Consider the following 27,367-nt stretch of genomic DNA (forward strand, 5'->3'; position numbering starts at 1 on the left):
AAATTTTAATCCTTTGACCAAGTATAGGGTATTTTCTCAATATATTTTATTGTTTTTGTTGCGTATAAAGTCTAAAGCATTCAAACATATTTATAGCAAAACGCATTGACTTGACTTGGTAAGACAAGCATATATGATCGATCTTGACGTTTGTTGTTTTTGTAAGTTTGTTTTTTTTCTCTCAGTTTTTTCACATTTTCATTTGGTATTGTTTGCTTATACACTTGGCTTAAATCAGACAAACATACGGAGAGACAGACAGACAGGCTTACAGTCCGACTCAGAGTCATATCAGCAAACACATATGTAGACACAGTGAGAGCTGTAAATGTTTTAGCATCATTTTATGTTATTTTTTTTTGCTTTATTTTAGTGTGTGCGTTAACGTTCAAATTAAAAATGCGTTATGCGTTTTAAGTAGATTCTAAAGGTGAAGGTGTAAGTAAACATTTTTTGTTGTGCTGCTGCAGCCACAAATGCAAGCTGCAATCTATCCTGTACATTTATGGTAAAAAAATACAGCTTTTTTGCAGCACTTTTTTTTGTAGCAACAAAAAAAAGTTGTTTGATGATAATTGTATTGTGTGGCAGCAGCGACAGCAGCAGTTTATAGTTTTCAGATAAAATATCATTATAATTTGTAAAATTTTTATTAAATTTTAATGTTCTTGCCATTTTTATTAACGCGTATATGTTCATTCTTACAGTTTGTTTTTTTCTTTCATATAATTGTTTGCGTACGCCTTTAATTATTTAAAGCAAGAAGAAAAAGCCACTTATCACAAGATAAAAATCTTTCTTTTTCTATAAAGTTTTGGTTTTGAGAGCTTGTAAAATATTTTCATATTTGGTTATGTGAAACAATTTCTTAAACAATTTGTTGCAAAAAAAATAAAAAAGAGTAAAATCAGCAGCAAGTAGTCGTCAGTCAGCCACAAAGTAGGCTTGTTGTAAGCGTGGCCATTTTTGTGCATTTTTGTGCTGGTTGTTGTTTGATGTTTGTAATGACAATTCATGATTTATGAAGCGTTTATAGGGCTCTATATATGGCCGGACAAAGTGATGGTTGCTGTGGAGTATTCTTATTAGGGTATATAACTGAAAATTGCAAATAAATGACAAGCCAAGGCAACATAGAGGCAGGAGAGCCGAACAAAAAAAATAATAAAAATATTGCTGTTGATATTTATTAAGGAAAGAAATTGTTGAAATATTTGAAAATTAAATTAAAATTCATGTAAAAGCAGAGTAAAAATGGTAAAAATGCCTAAATAAATTCTTATCGTTTATAATATTTGGGGCATAAAAATTGTTTTCCAATTAATTGTACAGACATTTTTGAAATTTCTAAACGATTAAATAAGAAAAGTTTGACAGAAATTATGGTTAATGATGAAAAAAGAAAAAAATTAAACAATAATAGGCTGTTTATAGTGAAATGTGTGTGTTTGAGATTAAAATAAAAGCTTTTGTTTAAAAGCTGTATAAAGTGATAGCATAAAGTCATTATTAATTTAACAGTTATTTGTCAATTAGGTTCTAGGATGTATAAAATTGTTCAAGAAAAGCTTAAGATTTTGGAAAATTACTTTGGAGAATTTGCTTAATTTAGAATATTTTATAATTTAAAAACAGTGTTAGAGAATTTTTTCTCTCAAAATCCCATTTTTTTAAATTTTACAAAAAGTAGTATTTTTACTAATATTTTTAAAATTTAAAATTTTATAAAAATCAGTGAAATCTGCTTCAGAAACAATGACTTACATATGTCATAAAATATTTTTTTTTGTATTTTCCAAAAAGTAGTATTTCTACTACTATTTATAAATGTTGAAATTTGAAGTAAATTTTACCATATTTGATTAATTTACACTATTTTATAATATAAATAACTGTTTTAAAGATTTTTTTCTTTTAAAATACAACTTTTACAAAAAGTAGTATTTAACTACTTTTTTCAAATTTTAAAATTCTATAAAATTTAATGATATTTGCTTCAGACACAGTGATGTACATCATAAAATATGATCTTTTATGTTTTCCAAAATGTAGTATTTCTACTACGCTTTTGTAAATGTTCAAATTTAAAGTAAATTTTTCCATATTTGTTTAATTTACACTATTTTATAATTTAAATAACTGTTTTAGAGATTTTTTCTTTTAAAATACAACTTTTACAAAATTTACAAAAAGTAGTATTTTCTCTCTACTATTTTAAAATTCTATAAAATTTAATGATATTTGTTTCAGACACAGTGATTTACATCATAAAATATTTTCTTTTATGTTTTCCAAAAAGTAGTATTTCTACTACAATTTTTAAATGTTAAATTTTAAAGTAAATTTTCCATATTTGCTTAATTTGCAATACTTAGTTTATTAAAAATAAATTTTTGCACTTAAAATACCATTGTTACAAAAGTAGTATTTCTACTACTATTCGTAAATGTTAAAATTTAAATAAATTTTATCATATTTGCATAATTTACCATATTTTGTTTATTAAAAATGCATTTCTGCTCTTAAAATGCTATTGTCACAAATAGTAGTATTTCTACTACTTTTTTAAATATTAAAATATTATAAAAATTAAATAAATTCGCTTCATATGCAGTGATTTAGATCATAAAATATGATATTTTATTTTTTCCAAAAAGTAGTATTTCTACTACTATTTTTAAATGTTGAAATTTAATGTAAATTTTTCCATATTTGCTTAATTTACAATATTTTGTTTATTAAAAACTAGTTTTTGCTCTTAATATACCATTTTTTCAAATAGTAGTATATTTACTGCTATTTTTAAATTTGAAAATATTATAAAAATCAATGAAATTTGCTTCATATGCAGTGACTTAGATCATTAAATACGATCGTTTATGTTTTCCAAAAAGTAATATTTCTACTACTATTTGTAAATGTCAAAATTTTTTTTAAATTTGATTAATTTAAAATACTTTATAATTTATAAAGCATTTTAAAAGATGTTTTTTTTAAATATCATTTTTATATAATTTAAAAAAGTAGTATTTCTACTACTATTTTAAAATATTGGAATTTGGTTATATTACCTGGCTTTTCCTTCTAAAATACAGGTTTCAAGTTAAAAATAAAACACCATTTTATAAATTTTTCTATAAAAAGCAGGTTTGTGACTATTTTTAAAGTCATTTGAGAAAAAAGCCTTACCTGAAAATTTTATTAAACATTTCCTCAACTGTTTTATAAAAGCATCTGTAAAAAACTCAAGTAAGCTTTTGCTCATAATAGAGCTTCAATCAATAATAATATACGTTTTCTTGATTAAAGCTATACTATATTGATTAGTTATACAAAATTATTTAATTTGAAAACCCAAAAAAAGAAATTGAACTGAACTTCAACTTGTTACTTATATGAAATTTAATACATTATTACAATATTTATTTAATTATAAAGATATAAAACGATTATTTGTTCATCATCCTTGCTTTCTTGCTGCACTGTAATCAAATTATTAATTTTCAAAGAAAGCAGGTGAAATTTTTGAAAAAATATAATTTAAACTTGCAACGTAACAAAAAAAAGCTTTAATACGTGGCAATAAACAAAAGTGCAGCCCTTTTTTCTTGCAGCATGGTGGTGGGGTATATGAATGTTTGTCTTAAATTCAAAATGCAATTTAGATTAAATGATTTAGATAAATTTTGGCAGTTTTTTGGCAAAATAAAAACCAGCAAAAGTGCAACAAGATTCTTTCATTGGCGATAAGCAATTTAAAAGCTAAAAGGAATTTAAATAAACTTGTTTAATAAGGCAGCGAGATAGTGAATATAAAAAAAAGAAAATGTTTAAGAAAAGAAATTAAATTTAGTATTTTTTTTTAATTTTTTTCTGAAAGTCGGTGGCGGCGTTGGCGGCCACTGGTTGGCGATGATTGTTATCTGGTTAAAAATCTTATATTTATTTTTATGCATAAAAGTACCCTGCATGAAATCAGGCCAAAAAAAACAAGTTGTAGGTGCACCAGCTAAAATGTTTGTGTAAAATCATGCCAAAATTATTTTTGTGATTTTTTTTGGTTTTAATTTTGTAGAATGATGGTAATCTTTGTTGTTTTTATGTAAGATTTGTAATTTATTTTTTTATGTTACCAAGACAGCTGTTGTTGACTGGTTGGCTGTTGTATTGCATTGTGGTTTTCTTGAGCTGAATTTCACATAAAAATTCTTTAATAGCAAAAACAGCAAAATTCAAATTTTTATTTCTATTTTCTGTTATTGCGGCAATAATTTTAAATTATTTGTCATTTGTATTTCTGCTGTTTATTACAAATAGTGTCAATGTTGCAACAATTATTTTGTGGTTGGGTTTTTTTTTTCTTCTTTAAGACACGCATTTAGTTGCCTTTTAGCCGGGGAGAGGTAAAAAAATGTTCTCACCAAAATGTTGGCTGCTAAAATTTCAGTATTTTTTTTTTGAAAGGGTCTATAAAGGATGTGGTTGATTAACCGCAATTGCCTATACAAACGGAGAAGAAAAAAAACAAATAAAAGTTTAAACAAAAACACCCAGCAACAATTTTTGTTAAGAAAAAATATTGATTTAAAGTAGAGGTAAAATTAGCAGTTTTAATTAAGCCCTATTCTTTAGTTTATTTACTTTTTTCTCTCTTCAAATACAACTTTTACAAAAAGTAGTATTTTTACTGCTATTTTCAAATATGAAAGTTTTATAAAAATCAATCAAATTTGCTTCATACACAGTGACTTAAATCGGAAAATATGATTTTTTATGTTTTCCAAAAGGTAGTATTTCTACTACTATTTATAAATATTGAAATTTGAAGTAAATTTTTTCATATTTGTTTAATTTACAGTATTTTATAATTTCAGTAACTGGTTTAGAGAGTTTTTCTCTTAAAATTCAACTTTTACAAAAAGTAGTATTTCCACTACTATTTTCAAATTTGAAAATTTTATAAAAATTAATGATATTTGCTTCAGACTTAGTGATTTATATCATAAAATATGAAATTTTATGTTTTCCAAAAAGTAGTATTTCTACTACTATTTGTAATAATTAAAATTTGAAGAAATTTATCCCTATTAGATTAATTTACACTATTTTATAATTTAAATAACTGTTTTAGAGATTTTTTTCTCTTAAAAAATCATTTTTACAAAATTTTAAAAAAGTAGTATTTCCACTACTATTTAAAAACTTGAAAATTTTATATAAATTAATGATATTTGCTTCAGACTTTGTGATTTAGATCATAAAATATAAAATTTTATTTTTTCCAAAAAGTAGTATTTCTTGAAATTTAAAGAAATTTATCCATATTTGATTAATTTTGACCATTTTAAAATTTCGATAACTGTTTTAGAGATTTTTTCTCTTAAACTACAACTTTTACAAAAAGTAGTATTTTTACTAATATTTTCAAATTTGAAAATTTTATATAAATTAATGATATTTGCTTCAGACTTAGTAATTTAGATCGTAAAATATAATTCTTTATGTTTTACAAAAAGTAGTATTTCTACTACTATTTGTAAATGTTGAAATTTGAAGTAACTTTTCCCATATTTGATTAATTTTATAATTTCAATAACTGTTTTAGATATTTTTTCACTTAAAATACAACTTTTACAAAAAGTAGTATTTTCACTACTATTTTAAAATTTGAAAATTTTATATAAATTAATGATATTTGCTTCAGACTTAGTGATTTAGATCGTAAAATAAAATTTTTTATGTTTTACAAAATGTAGTATTTCTACTACTATTTGTAAATGTTGAAATTTGAAGTAACTTTTCCCATATTTGATTAATTTACACAATTTTATAATTTCAATAACTATTTTAGAGATTTTTTCACTTCAAATACAATACAATAACATGCAATACACTGCAAAATTTTACATGTTATTCATATATTGATCATGAACATGTCATTACTTGTTGAATTTCTTTCTGGGTTATTCTTTAAAAATTTAGTTTTTACTTTTTCACCTTAAACTCTGTTGTGTACTCTAACATAAATATTTGCTTAGCACACCCGCATCATTGTCTGCAAGTTAAATAAAGATCAAAACCAAAAAAATAAAAATAAATAAAAACTTGACATGATCTTGTAAATTTGTTAAGTAAACTCAAAGATCTTTTGTTTCCAATTAAGACCAAGAACGTGCAGTCAACAAACGGGGAAAGTATTTAAGTATAAAAAAATATATGTATTATAAATGAAGCTGCTAAAAATATTGTTATTTTTGAAATAATTCTTTTTTTCCTATTTAGTTAACAAATTTACATTTATCTTTATACGAAATCAACAACTTTGCTCTACAGAGATTTTTAGCACCTTTAAAGGAACTAAAGAATTCAGTGTTAAAGAAAACAACTTAAAAATAATTGCTGTAAATAATAATGCAGACATTTAAGTAAATACCATTGAATAAAGCTAATTTTAGCACAATATTCATGTTACTTTTAAACTTAAATTTCAACACTGTTTCTTAATAAAAAATTTTTAATATCTTTATTAAATTTATAAAACATTTATTTTTAAGATAACTATCAGTTTTCTAAACACTTTGCTATTCAAAAACTTGGATTGCTGTTTGCTTTTATCAAACATTATAATTAATTCAATTAATTTATTTATAATTTATTTATTTTAACATCAATTTTAGCACACCAAGTCTTTTACAAAGCAAATAAATTAAATATAATTATTTTAACATGAGTTTTATGCTAAATCTGTTTAATGTTACACAAATACATTTTGTGATTTTTTGTAAATGTCTTGAGGCCTTAAATTGTAGAAAATTTAAAGGTGCTGCTGTTTGCTGTTTGTGAGTCTAATAAAATTCTCAAATCTCTGATCGTAATAGAGTGTGAGGTTTAACAAGCAATAGAGGGCAGGCGGTTAGCTAGTTAAATGTTGGAACAATGAGGCATTGAAAACGAACTATTATTTAAGGAAAATAAATAAATAAATTGTATGTTAAGTCGTAGCTGGGATTTAAATTTATAATATGAAACTTAATTTTGCTTTTAAGTGGCTTATAATTAGCTTATTGTATCTTTGGTTTCAATACTAGTTTAAGTTCTGAATTTAATATGTTTAGCAACATTTAATATATTTTCTTTTACATCAACTTATTTCAACATTGATTCTTTCTTTTGATTTAATTCCAATGTTAATTTCAATTTAATTGAATTTAAAATGTTTAGCAACATTTCAAATTAGCAATTTAAAATTTAAAGCAAAATTAATCATTGACCAACAATTTAAAATTTGTTGATATTCCTGGCAACATTTTATTTATCTAAACATGTTCGGAAATAATGTTTAGCAACATTAATTTTATTAAAAGCAACAAAATTTCTCAAATAACATATAAACTTTTAACAATATCAATAATTTGTCAAAATTTCAATAAAAAATCTCTAGCAACATTTTATGTATCTAAACAGTTTCCTAGCAACATTTAATGTAGCTAAATCATGCTGTTAAAATAAACAGATGTTGGTGAATCAAAAATGTTAGCAATACAAAATTCATTAGCCACATTTTATGCATCTAAACATATTGATTAAATAATGTTTAGCAACATGTTTATATAAAATAAAAAATTTTAAATGAAAATTTAATTGTAACTAAAATTTACCCATTTTTTATTTCTATATCAAGATTTTGTGTATCCAAAAATGTTGGGAAACAATGTTTACAAATTTCTTTCTAGTAAAATTAACAATTTAAAAAAAAACTAACTATAAATTCCATTTTTTATGGATGTGGCAACATTTAATGTATCTAAACATGTTGGGCAACAATGTTTAGCAACATTATTTTTACTAAAATAAACAGAATTTTGTAAATATTATAAAAACTTTTAACAAAATCCATAATTTTTAAAAATTTCCATAAAAAATCTTTAGCAACATTTTATGTTTCTAAACATGGTGTTCAAATAAGCCGAGATAATTTTTCTATTACATAAAATATAAACAGTTTTGTAGTTTTTTGTAACTAAACACGATGATAAAACAATGTTTAGCTATTTTTCAATTTTCAATAATGTTTAATTATTGTTTTCTTTAATTATCTAATTTAAACATTTAAAATGTTCCTAATTTCATTTTAAATTTTATCCATTAAAAAAATATGTTTGCCAACAAATTACTTTTAAAAGCAAGAACAAAACACCTGTTTCAATTTAACTTTACTTAGCCAACAAGTCTTAACTTTGTAGTCATTATCGTCTTGATTCTCTTTAGCATTTTAGAGTTTTTTATTTTTACGTTGAAAAGGGTTCCTCGTAATATCAACCGCATTTTAGTCATAAAGTTATAATAAGTTTGTCTGTCAGCTAAAATTTTTGTACTCTTTTGCATACAAAACCCAACAAAAATCTAACTTAAAGTAATAACAATATCTTAAAGCTAATCAAGAAACTCTAAAAGCTCTTTTATAAACGAACTGAAAACTGAAAAATTGAAGGTGTCTGTCTTTACAACATGGGCTACGTGCGAGTGAGTTTAAGCGCCTGCGCTTGTGTTAATAAGTTAAAGTTTTAAATTCTAGATCCTGTTTATAGTTATTTAATTTTAAATTTTTCTTTTAACTTTATTTCTGTTGGCCGGGCCTGGGTCCAGAACATGCTAATCTTTTTATAGTTGTTTAGCACAACATCTAGTAGCTAGCTGCAAAAAGGCAGCAAGCAAAACAAAACAAAACTCTTCTAGGTTTATAGGTATTTTGTTGTATTATTGTTGTAAATGCTGCTTATTTTTTGCCGTTGTTGTGTTTAATTTAAAATAGTGTGGTATTGTTAATAATTATGGCTTTAAAAGGTAAATATACTACTGAATAACAACAAAAATATAGATCTATAAAATTGCTACGAAAGAGAAGCATGGTAACGGATGCTCTTGTCTGTCTCTGTCTCTACCTTTATTTCGGTTTAAGTCTGGGTGTCTTTATAAGGCTGCACTACCCCCTGCTCAATATTATTAAAATTATAACAGCCGCATCGTCAGCAGCAGCAACAGCAGATGACGACAGGATCATTTTCTTCTTTTGAAAAATGTTGTTGTGTTGTTCATGTTATTGCTGCAGCAAAATGTAAAATTTTCGTACAAAAAGTAAAGGAAAAAAAGAATTGGTTGTATATATCAGTATATGTAGTCTGGGCTAAATTGTCTGTGATCACGCGATGCTTGGCCAACAATTGCTACTGTATTAAAAAAAAGTATGCTATATTCAAAAACTGCAGTTGTTCTTGCCATACTTTATAAAATACTTATAAACCTCTATGTATGTATATAAAAATGTTTGTTGCAATTGCCTGTTGCCGCTTTAATTCTATTTTTTTTTTGTAAAGAAAATTATTTGCAAACGGACGGAAGTTTTGAAAATTGTATGTATATGTAGCAACATTATTATTGCTTTTGCAAAACCGATCGTTACCACCTCTGCCACCAACCAATTCTTTCATTCATTTATCCATTCATGTATTCCGTTTGGTCAGCCAGAGCAGCAGCAGCCTGTTGTTGCCTATTTTGGCTTGACCAACATACATAAGTGCATACAAACTGTGTGCATGTGATCAGCTTTCAGTGTCTAAAAGGTGTACAATTGAAAAAATAATTACATTTGACTAAGAAATGATTATGGCCACAAATTGCAAGGAAGACAGAAGGAAAACAACTTGAATCAAACAAAAAAAACAACAAAAAATAAATATAAATGATTATAGTAAACACAACAACAAGTGCAGTTTTATGGTTATGGCAAAAACAATTACAGTGGCAGAGACAGAAACAGAGCTTTTTGTGTTTCTTTTTGATATGACGTTGTTAAAATAAAACACAAATTTAAAGGAAATGGCATACAATTTTAGTTGGTTACAAAAATCATAAACCGATTATTAAATAGCTTTTAAAATGAGTGAGCTTTAAGCATTTTTGTAATAAAGGAAAATGCTTTTACTTAGAAAGCTTTCAACGTTTTAACAAAACTTTAAAATAACACAAATTTAGTTAAAAATTTGGAATTTGAAACAAAAGCTTCAGATTTATTCAATTCTTTATTAATATAGCTTTTTTACAGCTTTAATATTTCATTGGAAATTTTGATTTAATATCTTTTTAGAGATTTTATTAATTTCAAGAAAAATGCTTTCCCATATAAACAAAACGTTTAAAAGCTTTCATGTATGTGTCATATTAAAAGGTTTTTCATTTATTCATCATTAAAAAAATTTCAAATATTTTAGTTTGGCTCTATTTATTAAATAAAACAAGCTTTTCTTAAAAATTTACTAATTAAAGTTTTATTTATAGCATTTTAGTAACATTTTACTAATTTTTGTAAAATAATTTTCAATCATAAAAGGAAGCTTTTTAATCAATTAGTTTCTCAAAAATTATTTTTTTTACTTTACTAATTTATATAAATAAATTTTAAATTGCTCTTTTGATTAGAAAAGCTTTTTTTTTAAAGCTTTTTATTATTTTTTTTCCAAAATTAAGTTTTCCCATCTTTATTTGTGTTATTTTTGTAAATGTATCTCAATTTTATAAAAACTGTTTGACTAGAAAACTTTTATATAAAAAGCTTTATAACTAAACTTTAAAAATTTAGAAAATCTAATAAGCTTTTATTAATAAAGCCTCACAAACCTTTATTAATTTTTATTAAATATTACAAAATGTGTAAAGCTTTGTTCCCTAAAGCTTAAATTAAAGCTTTTTAAGAAAACTTTATAAATAAGCTTTTACAAAAAAGTCATTAATATTGGAATTTTTAAAATTTACAAGAATTCTGTATACATTTTTTACACAAAGCATTCCAAAGCTTTTTTCTTCTATTAATTTATAACAAAATTGTATGAAAGCTTTCGTTGCTTAAATTAACACTTTTCAAGAAAACTTTATAAGAAAGCTTTTACTAACAAGGCTTAATATAACTTTTATAAAATTGGAAAGCTATTGTTTCTGAAAGCTTAAATTAAGGCTTTTCGAGAAAACATTGTAAAACGGATTTCACTATTTGTGCATTACTTAATATTGAAATTTTTCAACATTACAAAAACTTGTTAAAGCTTTTGTACAGAAATCATCCTAATTCATTATTTTTCTTCTAATTTGTAGTAAAATTTTTAAAATCATAAACCAAGAAATCTTTATCTAGTTTCATAAAGCTTAAATTAAGGCTTTTCTATACAACTTTATAAGAAAGCTTTTACTAACAAGGCCAAATATAACGTTTATAGAATTGAAAGCTTTTCCCATTAAAGCTTAAATTAAGGCTTTTCTAGAAAATAAAAGCTTTCACTATTTGGGAATTAATATTGAAATTTTTCGACATTAGAAATGAGTTAAAACTTTTGCTTAATTTTTCCACTAATTTTGTTTCTTAAATCTTAAATCAAGAAAGCTTTTATTAAAAAAGCTTTAATTATAATAAAAACTTTTCCCAAAAAAGGTTAATACTGATTTAAAAAGCTCTGTACTGCTCTATATTGTAGACATCAAACGTCTAAAGGTTTTTTCATTTCTATTTATAACAAATAAATATTTCTTCAGTATTTTGCCATCTGCAAACTTAATTTCAATCAATTATTTCCTACTGAAATTTTAATTTCCTGAATTTTTCTTTGAAAATGTATTAATTTGAAAGTGAATTTATTTATTTTATTAAAATTTTGTTACACTTTTAAACATAATTTGTTATAATTTCCCCCCTAAACACAAAATAATTTCAAAATCTTATTTTATGCTAATTACTACAATATACAAACAACCTTCAAAAAAAACTTTAACTAAAGGTCTGTTAAAACTTGTGCATCATTATCATTAAAATGTCTTATTTTTATAGCTTAAAGCGAGCAATTTAAAATGATTTTGTTAAAGGAAAAAACCAACAAAAACAACATATAAATTAAACTTTGTTAAACTTTAAACAGCAGGTGTGTTAGAAACATTATCAGTAATGATTTAACTGGAAAAACATTAAATGAAAACAATGATTTTTTAAGGCAGAAAGCTTAAGGGTGAATATTACATATTAAAAAAAGGAATTTTACTCAAAAATATTATTATTTACATATAGGTTTTAGTAATCTCTTGACCCATTTTTCAGTCAACCATATAAATTTATATAAAAAACGTGTAGTAGTTGTTTCATTTTAAATACCTACAATTTACAATTTGCCACAACAAGGCGACAAAGTCTTAATTATTAATCTTGTAGATACATATAATAATAATAAAAAAAATTCCACTTAACACAGTAAACAAATCATTAGTTGTTAAAAAAAACCACACATATACCCTCACTCGAACATATAATTATAGTATAAATATAAAACAAATACTAGAGACAAGTAATAAAGAAACAGCAACAAACCAAAAACAAAAAAGCTAATTTATAACAGCCACCACCAAATCGTTACAATGCGAGTCAACTGAAAATTCTGTAAAACCAACTGAAACCAACCAACCAACCAGCCAGCCACAATTTAGTAATAAATGTGGCAATACATTGTTCAATTTACCACATTGAAAGTTTTATTTAAATGGGGGTCACAAAGGTTACATGTTAATTAAAGGTAATTTGAAAAGTTATTTTCAATTTCAGTTTTAACATTTAGATGGAAAAAATCTCGAACCAATACAATTTAAATAATAATAATGAGTTTTAGTCTTATTGAGTTAAGAAATCTAATAAATATTTCCACAATACCAGGTTAATAACAGGCGCCAAATTTTAAAATAATATTGCTTTTTTTGCTGCTAATAATAAATTAAACAATTTAACAAATAAGTTGCAAATAAACACAAAAAACTTGTGAAAACCATAAATTACTAAAGTTTTATTACAATTCATTATACGGAGAGGGAGGAAAAAAGCTTTTTTTTTGTATTTAAGTAAACAAATACTTTATAATAAAGCTTGTTGGGTGTGAGGGAGGAGTACAACAATAGTTGGGTTCATTATATTTCAATATTTGCAGTTGTGTATTAACACTTTTGAGACCGCAGTTTTTTTCACTAAATAAAACTAGGTTTATTTTGAAAAAAAATATATAAAAACACTTTTTGCAGAGAAATAGAAACATTAAAATGAATTATATTATATGTTAAGTAAAATTGAGTTGAATCGAATAAAAGTACTTAAAAATTACTATTTTGTTTTGGCCTTATTATTTGGCTATTTAAATTTGAGCTATTTAATTTCAAAACTAAATAAAATTTTAAGTTTGCTAAAAGTACCATTTGCAAATAGTACTTTTTTTTATTAAAAAGTAGTATTCCAAAAAAAATATAACACAAATAATATTTTTAGCTACAAATCAAATGATTTTGGAAAACCAAGTTCAAAAGATATGTTATCTATTTTAAATCACGCATTTTTAAGTCATACACCCAATAGTTTTTTGAGTTCCTTAAGTATTATTTTTAAGAACGTATCTAAATAAAAAAACTAATTGGTTTCGAGATAAGTCAAGCTTTAATTATTAGAAAATTGAGCATTTTCTAGAGAAAAAACTGAAATTTTGAATAAGTACTTTTTATAAAATTTTCAATTAAACAGTTATACAAATTATTTGTTTTTAATTTAAAATAATTTAAACTTAATTTTACAAATATTTTCATAAAAAATGTTTAAAATTTAAATTTGTTATGAATTTACAAAAAAGTACTTTAGTACTTTTCATAAAACAAAGTACTTTAGTACTAAAAATGTTAACAAAAAGTACTATATATTAAAAAATTATTTGTTTTAAACAATAATTTTGCATTTAGGTTTAAAAATTTAACAGTTTCTTGCAAAAAAACAGATATTTTGAAAAAGTACTTTTTATAAAAATGGTAAAATTTTCAATCAAACACTCAGTGTAATAATAAAAAAATTATTTGTTTTTAATTTAAAATATTATAAACCAAATTTTACAAACATTTTCAAAAAAAATTTTAAAAATTTGAATTTGTTACGTATTTACAAAAAAGTACTTTATTACTTTTCACAAAACAAAGTTCTTTAGTACCAAAAATCCTAACAAAATTACTATATATTAAAAACTGATTGATTTAAACAATAATTTAGCTTTTAGGTTTAAAAATTTAACAGTTAATTGCGAAAAAACATACATTTTGAAAAAGTACTTTTTTATAAAAGTGGTAAAATTTTCAATTAAACATCTTTAATCTTAAACAAATTATTTGTTTTTAATTTAAAATATTATACACTTAAATTTACAAACATTTTCCAAAAGAAAAAAATTTAAAATTTGAATTTGTTTAAGATTTGAATTTGTTTCATTTAGTACTTTTCGTAAAACAAAGTACTTTACTAGAAAACTTACTAGAAAAAGTAAGTACTAGAAATCTTAACAAAAATCACTAAAAAATGATTTGATTGAAACAATTATTTTGCGCTTAGGTTTAGAAATTTAAAATTTTTTGGCAAAAAACAGATAATTTGAAAAAGTACTTTTTATAAAAATTGTAAAATTTTCAATTAAACACCTTCAATCTTATACAAATTAGTTGTATTTAATTCAAAATATTTTAAACATTTTCAAAAAAAAAGTTTAAAATTTATATTTGTTATGATTTAACAAAAAACATAAAACAAAGTACTAAAGGGTACTAAAAATCTTAACAAAAGTTTTATATTATTAACAAATGATTTTTACAAAAAGTACTTTTTAAAGTCTTTTATACTTTTTATAAAAATGTGTTAGAAATGGTTTTAATTTATTTTACAAACAGATAAAATGCTACATTTTACTAAGATTTACAATAACGTATTTTGGTACTTTTTCAAATAGAGTACTTTAGAACAAATCTAAATTCATTATTCCAAACATTTTTTTTAAAAAAGTAAGTTTTTACTTTTTATAAATTATCAAAAAACTAAGTGCTAAATACTAAAACTAATTGATTAAAATATGGATTTGAAATATGTTTCCCCAAAATTGCTTTAGTACTATAAAAAAACTAAACTGAAAATAGTACTATTTACAATTTTTAAAATTTAATAAACTTATTAAGTGTAAATAAGTTTAAAATACCGATTTTTGTCCTGGTTTAGAAAAAAAGTATTATTGTACTATAGTACCAATAGTATTATTTAAATCTAAATTTTATTATTTTCTTTAAAAATTTTAAATATTAAATTTTACAAAAATTTAGAAACAAAATTAGAAAAAAGGGATTTAATAGGTATTTTTGTTCGTTGGTACTTTTTTGAAAATGTAATTTAGTAATGGAAGACTTTATAAATAAAAATTGTTGGTACCTTTTTTCTTCTACTTTCTCTCCCACAAAAAATTTCACCCATTTCTATATAATAAACACCACTGTGGTGTCTTTAGTGTTAATTTCTGTATACATTATTATTGTTTACTTAACTCTTTTGTTGTAGCTGAACAAAAGGCAGCAGCAACAACAACAACAACATTAACAAAGCTAGCAACAGCACAACAATAAAGTAAAACTAAACGTTGATTGGTTGTTAATTTTTTTTCTCCGTTTGCTAGTGATGAAGTACAATGAAGAAAAAAATAGTGTGGGAGGGATTTTTTTTGGTTGGTTTTGCTTTTAAGAGGGGGAATGAATCAGTTTTTTTTTTGTTTTCGTTTTTATTAAATAGGTATTACAATAAATGTTTTATTAGCCATTTTTTTTTATTAATAAATATAAATTTCTATATAAAAATGGTTAAGTGTGAATGGTTTATTAAAGGCTGAACAATGGAGTGTGAGTGAATGAGTGAACGTACGTACTATTGTCATCAGTAACACTTGAGCGATTTTATGTCATGTTTATTATCAACGCCACCATCAAGGTATTAAAACCATTTAAAAAAAAATTCTGCTGATTTTTATTAATAGAGTTTTTAAAAACAACAAACAGCTTTAAAAAGGAGCGAATAAAATAATAAAGTTTTGTTTAACTTTTTGTTTATTACATTTTTATAATTAAAGATAAAAATTAAATGATAACAAATTGTTGTTAACAACCATAAAATTATGGCAAAAAAACACATACCACACACAACAGACAGTAGTTAAACACTAAATGTTAATGAAAAATAGGGTCAGATTTTTTTTTCATAAACAAACAGTTTTTTTTATTAAATTGAATTGTTGTTTGTAAAATTTTAAACTTTAAACCATTCAAGGTGTCTTGGAAAATTTCAATAAACTTCTTGGTTTTATATTTACCATAAATATTTTTCTGTTTTTCTTTCAATTTTGTTAATTGAATAACATGATCTGTTACTTTAGTTATTAACAATTATCGGTATCATCTGCCTGCCCCATTATATTTATGTACTCGTTCATTATAGCGACACAAAAACCACCACACAATTTGTTTAGTCTGTCGCATTTTGTTGCATTTGTATTTTATTATTGGTTTTTATTGCACGCACGATTGATCGCCCACACGCTTGTTTTATTATTTTGCACTAAAACGATAAAGAAAGTCCAAATTGTCGCCGTATTTCGTTACGTCTTGCCTCGCATTGTGTTTATTTGTTTGTTTGTTTAAACAGCAATTTTGGTATATTGACTAACAGCGACAACCACATATATTTGTACTGTTTATTAGCTAATGGCTGGAAGACACGTGAAGTGTAGTAGTGATAAAATGGGGATATTTATGAGTTTTGAAGAAGAGAAAAGAAATTAAGGAAAAAAGTACTATTTTTAAAAAAAGTATCAAGAATGTAAAACAAGACAAATTTAAATTTAAAAAAAGAAATTGTTTTAGTACTATTTTTTAAAAAGTACTTTTAGCAGTATTCTCGATTAAATTTAAATTTGTTTTATTTTTTTATGAAACTAAATAATATTTTCGATTAAAAGGGATGAAATTTAAAATTTTTGTACATTTTTTAAAAAAGTACTTTATTACTTGATTTTGAAAAAATATATAAACGAAATTTAATATTCTGATTAGTATAATTTTTAACTATTAAAATTTTCAATTAAAATTTTTGTAAAAAGTACTTTTTTTTATTTTATTTCTAATAAAAATCAACATTTATTAAAATTTTATGATTTTTAATAGATTTCGGATAATAACTAAAAAAAAGTACGGGGTACTTTTTAGTATTTTTTAAGAAAAAGTACTTTATTTATTCTGTTTTTTTTATAAAAATCTACATTTATTAAAATTTTAGCAATTTTTGCTTTTAATCTTTATATAAATATGATTTTAATAGATTTTTGATAAGAACTAAAAAAGTACTTTTATCCAAATTTTTTTTTATTTTTAGTAAAAGTACTTTTTTATTATGTTTCTTTAAAACAATCAAAATTTATTAAAATTTTGGCAATTTTTGGATTTAATCTTTATGCAAATTTTATTTTTAATAGGTTTTTGATAAAAAATAAAAAAGTACTTTGGTAATTTTTGATACTTTTCCATATTTTTTTTTTTTTTATTTTAGAAAAAGGTCTTTTTTTTTAAAAAATCATCATTTATTGAAATTTTGGCAATTTTTGGTATTAATCCTTATATGATTATGATTTTAATGGATTTTTGATAAGAACTAAAAAAGAACTTTGGTACTTTTTTCCATATTTTTTTTTGAATTTTTAAAAAAAGTATTTTTTTTATTTTATTTCTTAAAAAATCAACATTTATTAAAATTGTTGGTTTTAATCTTTATATATGATTTGATTTTTAATAGATTTTGGATAAGAACAAAAAAAGTACTTTGGTACTTTTAGGCAAAAATTATGTTTTTAATAAATTTCTTATTAAATTTACTAAATTCTATTGAATTTTTAGTTATTTCTTTTAAAAATAACAAAAAGTACTTTAGTACTATTTGGTTATATATTCAATACTAAAAAAGTACTTTTGTAGTTTTAGGCAAAAATTATGTTTTTATTAAATTTCTTATTAAATTTACTAAATTCAATTGAAAATTAAGTTATTTCTTTTAAAAATAACAAAAAGTACTTTATTACATATTCAAAACTAAAAAAGTACTTTGGTACTTTTTGGCAAAAATTGTATTTTAAATAAATGTCTTATTAAATTTACTAAATTCAATCGAAAAATTAGTTTTTTCTTTTAAAAATAACAAAAAGTACTTTGGTACTATTTTGGTAAATTATAAAAAGCGTTTATTTGATTATTTTAACGTGTTTTATTTTTTTTTTCCTTAAATTAATTACTTTTTTCTACCCATATTTTAAAACCCTCACTGATATTTATTAACTCGAGATTTTTCATGATTTAAAGTGTTTGTGTTTTATTTTAAACAGACATTGCTTAAATAAATATTTGTTTATTAAGTAAATAAATGTTGGTATTTTTTCTATATATACAATTTTCATTATTTATTTAACATTTATTTTTTGGAGACACAAACATAAGTAAATGTATAGTATGTATTTGCATAAAGATTTTATTCTTATATTAATTGTCTTATTTATAAAAAAAATTATGTTTGAAAATTAATAAAAAAATACTGCTAAAATTTGTTAAATTTGCTTCCCAAAAAATTCCTTAATATCATTTTAGTTCCCTTTATTTAAACTATAATTTGCTACTTTAAGGGGTTGCTTATCAAATCAGATTTTTTTTTTTGGAAAAATCTTTTTTTTTTGCTGTCCCTTGTCTCGTTATGCTTAAATTAAGTACTTTATGACACATTAAATATTATCCACTTAACACAAAATTCTGAAGAAAAAAAAAATAAATTCATGAATAGTTGTCTGTTACAGAAAAGAATAAAGCAAAGGCCTTTTATATTCCCTTAGGAAACACCCCAACTCTAGAATATACACAACCCAGTTATGATGAGGGAAAAAAGAAAAAATTACGAGATTTTTTTCTGCTTTATAAAAATCACGCGATTTTTTATTTTGGTTTGTTTCAGGGTCCTTGTAAAATATGTATTGCACTTATACAGTCATATTCATTAAGTTTTTATTATTTTTTTTTGGTGCTTTGTCTTTTGAATGTGTTTTTTTTTGGTGGGTTATAAACTGTTAACATAATTATGAAAAATTAACAGCTTTACATTGTTGTCGGGGGAAAAAAAAAACAAACATGAGAAATCTAGGAAAATATAACAGCAAAAACCTTAAAAATGAAATAAATTTCAACACTAACCAGAACATAATTATCGTAATTTCTCACATATAATGTATGTAAAAACACTGCAAAACTTTTCCCTTTAGTTTTTTTTGTTTTACAGTTTGTTTTATAGTATTTAAAAAATGATTTTTTTTAAATAAAATTTATGACTTTAGCTTGCAAGAATTTGTGAATAAAAGACATAAATATTTTGAAATAATTATTGTAATTACAATAATTTGTATGAAAAAAGGACAGAAAGCGAAAATAATATTATAAATCTTGAAATATAATTAGGTTTGACTAGACTTAATAAATGAAAAACAATTCGAGAAGCTATATTTGTTTGTACTGGATCTAGTTCAGACACAACCTCCACCTATAGCTGCAATTAAACTCGTTTCAACATTAATGCCTTTTTACACATATAAACACAAACATAGACAAATTCAGTTCTTCCTTTCAGTTTTGATATAAACAGGTTTTACTAAATACCTCCTATCTACCTCGATAGCAATTACACTCGTTTGAACATTGCTGACCTTTCACACACTCATAAATATAAACATTTTCAGGGCCTGATTCAGAAACACCAAAGGAAAAGAATTTCCCAATTTTTTTTTTATGAAAAACTCTCAAAAATTATTTAAAAACTGAGTGATTTTAATACAAAAATTTGAAAATCCTTTTCCTCTAACATTGAATCTTATCTTTAAAGCTTCAATCGGAAAGGTTTGAATACTATTTAGAACTTGTTCGAATAACTAGTTAAATAGTTAGTCAAGTTAACAGTAAAAGAGCTAGTGAGATAACTGACTAATGGATCTAGCTACTTCACTATCTCCTCGTAATCTATGTAGGGTCAATTATAGGTATATAACTAATTTGAAAACCTATGGAGATCCAGAATGGTAGGACAAATTTGTAGTTGAGGCTGGGATATTATTAACTTTAACCTTGTAAGAAACAAAACTACAACAAAAACTTGTTGACTAAGACCTGCGACGATCATCTAAGCCTCATATACATATTTTAAGAGTCCGTCCACAATTTTGTGCATAACTTTTTTTCTATATAACCGATTTTGATGATTTTCAATACCAAACTAACTAGGGGAAATATAAACATTTTGGGTTAATCTTATTAATTTCGTGATTGTATTTTAGATATGAGGCTGATTTAAACTAACATACAAACGTATAGAAAGACCTGAGATATTGTTAACTTTTAAACTACGTTAGAAACAAAACTACAACAACAAATTTGCTCATACACATTACAACAACACAAGCATCATTTGCAAAAATGGAAGGTTTTCTAACATTTTGGTGCATAATTTCTATATAACCGATTTTGCTGATTTTCAATACCTAGGAAACTCAATGACCACAAAATTGCTCATACACATTATATTTGTAGACTCACTACATTAACAAGCCAAGAAATAAAATAAATTTTTCGTTTGAAATTTTGGTTTTGAGGTTGTCTCACATTTTGGTTCATAACTTCAATTCTCCTCAACCGATTTTGCTGATGTTCAATAACAATTCAATTAGGTTAAAGATAAACCTTTTATGTTAATTATATTAGTTTGGAGTCAGTATTTTAGGCGAGAGCTTGATTTAAACACACATAAAAATGGATACACAGATAAAAGGTTAGACAGACGGACGGACGGACAAATCTAAATCGTCATAGAATTTCTTAAGAAACCATTTAGGGTCTTCAATTTAAATTTCATCATTATATATATACATTAATTCAGCTTTTTAAAGTCTCTAATGAAAACCAAACAGAAATCATTTCTTAATATTAACCCATTTAAACAAATTTAAAGTTTCAAACATAAGTAAGACATTACAAATAAATTGTAACCTTTAATCCCAGCAAAAATCACATAGCTACCAACATTATCCTTTCATATAACCTTTCAATAGACAGAAATCCTTACTATCTAAACAATATGTTCAGCAAATCTGCAGACACTTTAAGGTTAAAATATTCATTTAAACAAATATCAACACCTCAATATGGCAAACAACAGCGACAGCCAGGAAAACAAGGAAAAAAGGACCTTTTGCTTAGGTATGAGTATTTAGTGTAACACATCCTTAGGCCACTTAATGTTTACTCTACTCTACTATAAATGTTTGTTTATATTTGTTAAACTAGCGTGCTGGCTGGTGCTGCTGACGATGTATTTTCGTGTTGTAGTAGTTGCTGTAGTTTAAGTAGCCAAAAGGAGCTGCTGAATATTCAGTGATGTGGAAAATAATATAAAAGCTTAAAGGAATGTGTCTATATAGAGTCTAAATGTATATATACTTGTATTAGTTGCTTGTTGTAGTTGTTTGTTTGCTGTTAAAAGGATAATCAAAAGGAAACAATTCACATATATCAAATAAGGATAAGCGCAATGCAGTAAAAACAACAAACCTCCTACTAAAACGAAAAACGACTTAAACTAACGTTTTAAAGAAAGAAAAAAAAACAAAGTTTTAAAGGAAAAATTAAGATTTGTTTTGAAGGTTTAATGAGGAGAAATTAAGGATTTTAAAGGACAGAAAAATTGTTATTAGCACGAATTAAATGAAGGTAAATTGCATAGGAAGTTATTGAAATTTAAAGTGTTGAAATAGAAAAAGGAAAGCTTGAATTAACGCACTTACGTAACCAAAAAGGCTCCTTAATAAATTATTTAGTATATCTTTAATAAGCTTAACCTGCTGACACTACAATATCTTCCCAAAATCTTTTTATTCATTTCCTTGATCACTGATGTAAACAGCAAAATTTTTTCGGAATCTAACAGCAAACTCACCTTCGTGAGAAGGGTATATATAACTTTGTCATTCCGTTTGTAATTTCCACAATATAATTGTCCGACCCTATAAACTATATATATTATGGATCCTTATAGATAGCGGAGTCGATTAAGGCATATCCGTCTGTCTGTCTGTCTGTTGAAATCAACTTTCCGAAGCCCTCAAATAACTTACATACACGATTTATACATCAATATGAAATCGAGAAAATCGGTCCTCAAATGGCTGAGATATAAGGAAAAAACCAAGACAACCTAGATTTTTGACATATATCTGGATTACTATAGACAATATGGATATCCAATGATAGATATTTCAAAGACCTTTGCAACGATGTACATAAGACCGGATAAAATATTTTTTAACCCGAATTTGTTTTCCACCAAACATTTTTTTTCGCTAAATATTAAAAAAAAATTAAAAAACAAAAAAAAGTTTTTTTAAATTTAAAGAAAATATTTTTAAAATATAAAAATATTAAAAAAACAATTCGAAAATTTTTTAAAAAAAAAAAAATGAAAAAAAAACTGGAAAAAAAATTAATTTTGTTTACCTAAAAATATTTAAAATTTTTATTTTGAAGTATAATTTGGTGAAGGGTATCTAATAGCTCTCTTACTTGTTTAGTTTAAATTTCAATTCTCTCTCATTTAAACGCTTCTGCAAACCATCATTGCTAGCAGAAGAGAACTTTCTTGACTTCGTTTTTTAGTTTCAATTCTCGTTCATTTAAACGATTCTGCAAACCATCTCTGCTAGCAGAGAGCATTCGAACATTTTTGACTACGTTTGTTGTTAAAAAGAAATTGAAAAAACAAAAAAAAAATTTTTAAAAAAAAAATTGAAAAAATTTAAAAAAAAATTCGAAAAATTTTTTTCCAAAAAATAAAAAAAACTGCAAAAAAAATAATTTTTTTTTACCTAAAAATATTTAAAATTTTTATTTTGAAGTATAATTTGGTGAAGGGTATCTAATATTCGGCACAGCCGAATAAAGCTCTCTTACTTGTTTAGTTTCAATTTCTATTCTATTTCATTAAAATGCTACTGCAAACCATCTCTGCTAGCAGAAGAGAACTTTTTTGACTTCGTTTTTTAGTTTAAATTCTCGTTCATTTAAACGATTCTGCAGACCATCTCATCTAGCAGAGAGCTTCGTTTTTTAGTTACAATTTCAAGGCTCTGCCTTTTAAACGATTATCCAAATATTCCATGCAAACTGAAGAAAACTTGCATTAGATCCATACACTCGTTGCCTTCGTTTTTTAATTTTAATTTCATTTTCAATTCTCTTTCATTTAAACGAATAGAACTTTGTGGCCTTCGTTTTTTTAATTTCTATTCTCGTTCATTTAAATTTTAAACGATTCTGCAAACCATCTCTGCTAGCAGAAGAGAACTTACTTTAAACCTAGTTACTTGTTAACTAAATGAGAATTATATTAAACAAAATTTAACATTTTAATTAAAACCAAAGGCTTTTGTTGTCTTCTTAACCATTTTCCGTTTTAATTTCTTAGTTATTAATAAAAACTGCTAAAGTTTATTTATTTTCGCCAGCAAAACCTGCTATAAACTTTCAGCATCATAAAATAGTAGAATATTTTGGAATAAAACTCTAAATTCTAAATTTTTTTATTTTATTTTTTTTTTTGGACGAAACAACACTGAAACCATATAAAATCCTATCAACAGAATCAACGCAGCGTAAACGAGTAACAATCTAGAAAAAAAAGCCAGCAGTTGTTCTTATTGCGACACTAAACCAAGTTAGAAAAGCCAACCAATGTGTCAAGAGGGTCAACCAAATAAACAAAAAAAGAAACAGTTTTGTTCTTTTATTTAAGGCTATATAGATGATGCCAAAAACTAAATAATTTTTTTGGGGGGGATTTTGTTCTAAAACGGAAACAAATGTCTTTCTATGTGTGATAAAGTTTATGATAGTGTATAGCAGCAGTCACAATAAACATAAATCTTTGACATAAAGGAAATGCTTGAATGATTTGTTTTAAGGGAATGAAAACAACAAAAAAAACATATTCAAGTTTTATTACATTTTTTGGCATAAACTATAGGTTTTTCTATAAAGTTTTAAACAAAACTGTTTTTTAAAAAAGCACAGGAAAGAAATAAAATTAAATTTATCACAGAAATTTAAAAATGACTAACTTAAGTCTTTAACTAACTGAAACAATAAAACTTAACCAACTCTCTCTACCTTCATTTATTTACAGTTAAAAAAATAAAACAACCCAGACCAAACCAATTACCACAACTTTATCCTGATCCTCTCTACTACAAAAAAACAGCTACCGGAAAAATATTACATCCAAAACACACACCCTACACCTACGATTTATCTAAAAACTGTCACCTAATGACTATGGCCGAAGGTACTGACCCCATGGGGCATCATGCAACATCTCATCATCATCATCACCACCAGCAGCAGCAGCATCATCATCAGCAGCAACAACATCATTATCAACAAGCCCAGCACTTAGCCCATCAACAGCAGCAGCAGCCACATCATTATCCACCCTACACTCACCTGCCCTATGGTTTGCCCCACAATCTGGCCTTGACTCTGCAACAGCAAGCGGCGGCAGCAGCAGCTGTAGCGGCCTCGGCGGCAGCCCAAGCTAATGAAAACAACAACAACAACTTAACACAGGACCATGTTAGAGAGAATAACAACAATAATAACACAACGAATATGCCCTGGAAGCAAAGGAAACGTAAACGTCTGTCGGCGGTTCTAGATAAATTACATCATAATAGTGTGAATCACAATATGGAGGTGGACGCTGATGATCAGGATTCGGAGAAATCCAAAGAGGCTAACAACAATCACAATGAAAGTAAGTCATCCTGCTCTACCAAACGCTCCAGCTATAGTGGTGACGAAGAGGCCGATTCGGTGGAGGAAATGTCTATAGGAGATAATGATGATAGCCCTAGAATAAGCTTGAGTCCTGTTAATCATAATAATAACAACAACAATAATAATAACAATAACAACATTATTATGGATAATAGTTTACCTGCGGCGAAATTCATTAAAACTGAAGAACCTCAAAATCCTTTGACAGTGGACATCAAGACCGAAGCCCATCTGTCAAGTCCCTACGATCGTTATTTTCCCATACCCTCTCCCCTGTTTGGTTACTATTTGCACACCAAATATCTCAATGAAGTATTTCGACGGAGACAAGATCTCTACACCTCGCCCCTGCAGCACACACCCTCCTCCATAGCTTCCTCACAAATGGATGAAACTTCACCGAATGCCAAGGAAATGAAGGAATTGAAAATGGAAAGATCTCATCAGGGTGAATTTACGGCGGGAGCTGGCAGCATGTCACCGACTCATAGTGTGGCCATGGCTTTGCCTTCACCGCCGCGCAGTGAGACTTCGGTTAGTGAGACCATGTCGGCTAATACCTCGGATCCCGCTATAATGCCGCCACCCCAGGACAGACCTTTGGATTTGTCGGTGCGTAGTGGTGGGACCACGCCCACGGGAGAGTTAGTAATGCAAATGGGTGAGGGGGCAGTAGGTGGTAATGCCAAGAAGTATAAGTCTACTTCGCCGTTGCCAGCCACCACCATGATGTTGCCGCCCAGCCAACAACCGATCTCAGCTTCTTTGTCGCCCAGTAATTGTAACAAAAGTTCTTCTGCGGGCTCGGCCACTACCACCACCACCATATCTTCAGCTCCTGTTTCACCCTATGGCGGCGGCATGTCTCATGCAGTGGCGGCAGCTCATGCCCATGCTGCTGCAGCAGCAGCGGCTGCCATGATCAAAATGGAAATGCCCATGCATCCATTGCATGCTCATGCTCCAACCACTAGCGTGGGGGTGCCCGTCATTAAGGGAGATGTAGCCTCACCCACCACTAAGGAATCAGTGGCCTGGCGTTACAATCTCGATGTTTCGCCCGTGGTAGAGGAAATGCCGCCCGGCTCAGATGTAGCCTATGTGTGTCCGGTGTGCGGTCAAATGTTTTCATTGCACGATCGTTTGGCCAAACACATGGCCTCCCGTCACAAGTCTCGCAACCCCTCCAACGACATAGCCAAAGCTTATTCGTGTGAAGTGTGCAATCGTTCGTTTGCCCGTTCCGATATGCTGACACGTCACATGCGTCTGCACACCGGTGTCAAGCCATACACCTGCAAAGTATGCGGCCAAGTATTCTCACGTTCTGATCACTTATCCACCCATCAACGTACTCATACCGGAGAAAAGCCCTACAAATGTCCCCAGTGTCCCTATGCAGCCTGCAGGCGTGACATGATCACCAGACATATGCGCACCCACACACGCTATGAGTCTCAGCAACAAAGACAACAGCAGGGAGGTGCCCAAGGACACCAGGTTTCCGACAACAAACCCACGTTGCCCATATTGGCCGACATGAAAATGAACATACCCATGTTGCTGAAATCTGAGGATTATACCCGGAATATACCTATGAATCATAACATGAGTGCTTCCATGCCGATCGTGGTGAAAACAGAGAGCGCCTAGTTAAGCGCTCACAGCTTATGGTATGTTAACTCTCACAGCTTTCCGTTTAAAGAAAGCTTTTACTCTTTGAAATGATATTAAGAACTACAACTAACAAACTAGAAATGAGATTAATTTAGAGCAAACAAACAAACCCTTTTTTAAATATAAAAAGCAGCCTAAAACTTGCCACTTTAGTTAAATTTTAATTTCAATTAAAAATTAAAAAAAGACATTATTTTAAAAGGAGAAGAGTAGCTTTTTAAGATTTATATAGTTTATAAGTTTTTTTATTATTATAATAATATTAAACTAATTTAATTTAACCAACAAATTTAGCAAGACAAATTAATTGATAATCTCTCTGCCAAGACTGAGTCTAAGTTTAAAAATTACTAACCCTCTAAATGCAAACAAACAAACAAAACTAAACAACTTTTTTTTAACACAAATTAAAGCAAAAGCTTAAAACAAAAAGCTGTTTATTACAAATCTCTTTAAAGTAAGATTTGTGTATTAGCTTTTTGTTTAATGCCGCCAATCAACCACAATTTTTGCATAGTATTAATATATTTTTTTTAAATAATAAATAAATAAAAACTACTAAAGCATTTGTTAGTTTATAGTTGTATTATTTTAAGTTAATTTTACTATTTTTTATTATTACATTTAATTGTTAATTTTATTAAAACATAATTTTTTTTTAATTATTTAAAAACAAAAACAAAACCTAAAGCAAAACAAACAAACCAACCAACAAATAATTTTTTAAAAAATTTAATATTAATCATACAATATAATAATTTATTTATTTTTTTTTTATAAAATTATTATTAAAACTTTTATAAAATACCAAGAATTCTCCCTAGGGCTCAAAATTGTTACAAAAAAAAAAACTTTTCAAATTTAATTTTTTTTT

General features: G+C 26.1%; 1 protein-coding gene across 1 annotated transcript in view; it reads left to right on the forward strand.

Annotated features, from left to right (window-relative positions):
• klu (klumpfuss) overlaps positions 1 to 27,026 on the forward strand; it is a 90,227-nt gene extending 63,201 nt beyond the window's left edge. Inside the window, exon 3 of the mRNA XM_065504859.1 lies at positions 24,167 to 27,026. Within this exon, the coding sequence (XP_065360931.1) occupies positions 24,310 to 26,469 (2,160 nt within the window). The 5' untranslated portion in view covers positions 24,167 to 24,309 and the 3' untranslated portion in view covers positions 26,470 to 27,026. The remainder of the gene's footprint in view (positions 1 to 24,166) is intronic.
• Positions 27,027 to 27,367: the final 341 nt, after the last annotated feature.

This window comes from Calliphora vicina, chromosome 3 (assembly GCF_958450345.1).
Source record: "Calliphora vicina chromosome 3, idCalVici1.1, whole genome shotgun sequence".
Lineage (NCBI taxonomy): Eukaryota > Metazoa > Arthropoda > Insecta > Diptera > Calliphoridae > Calliphora > Calliphora vicina.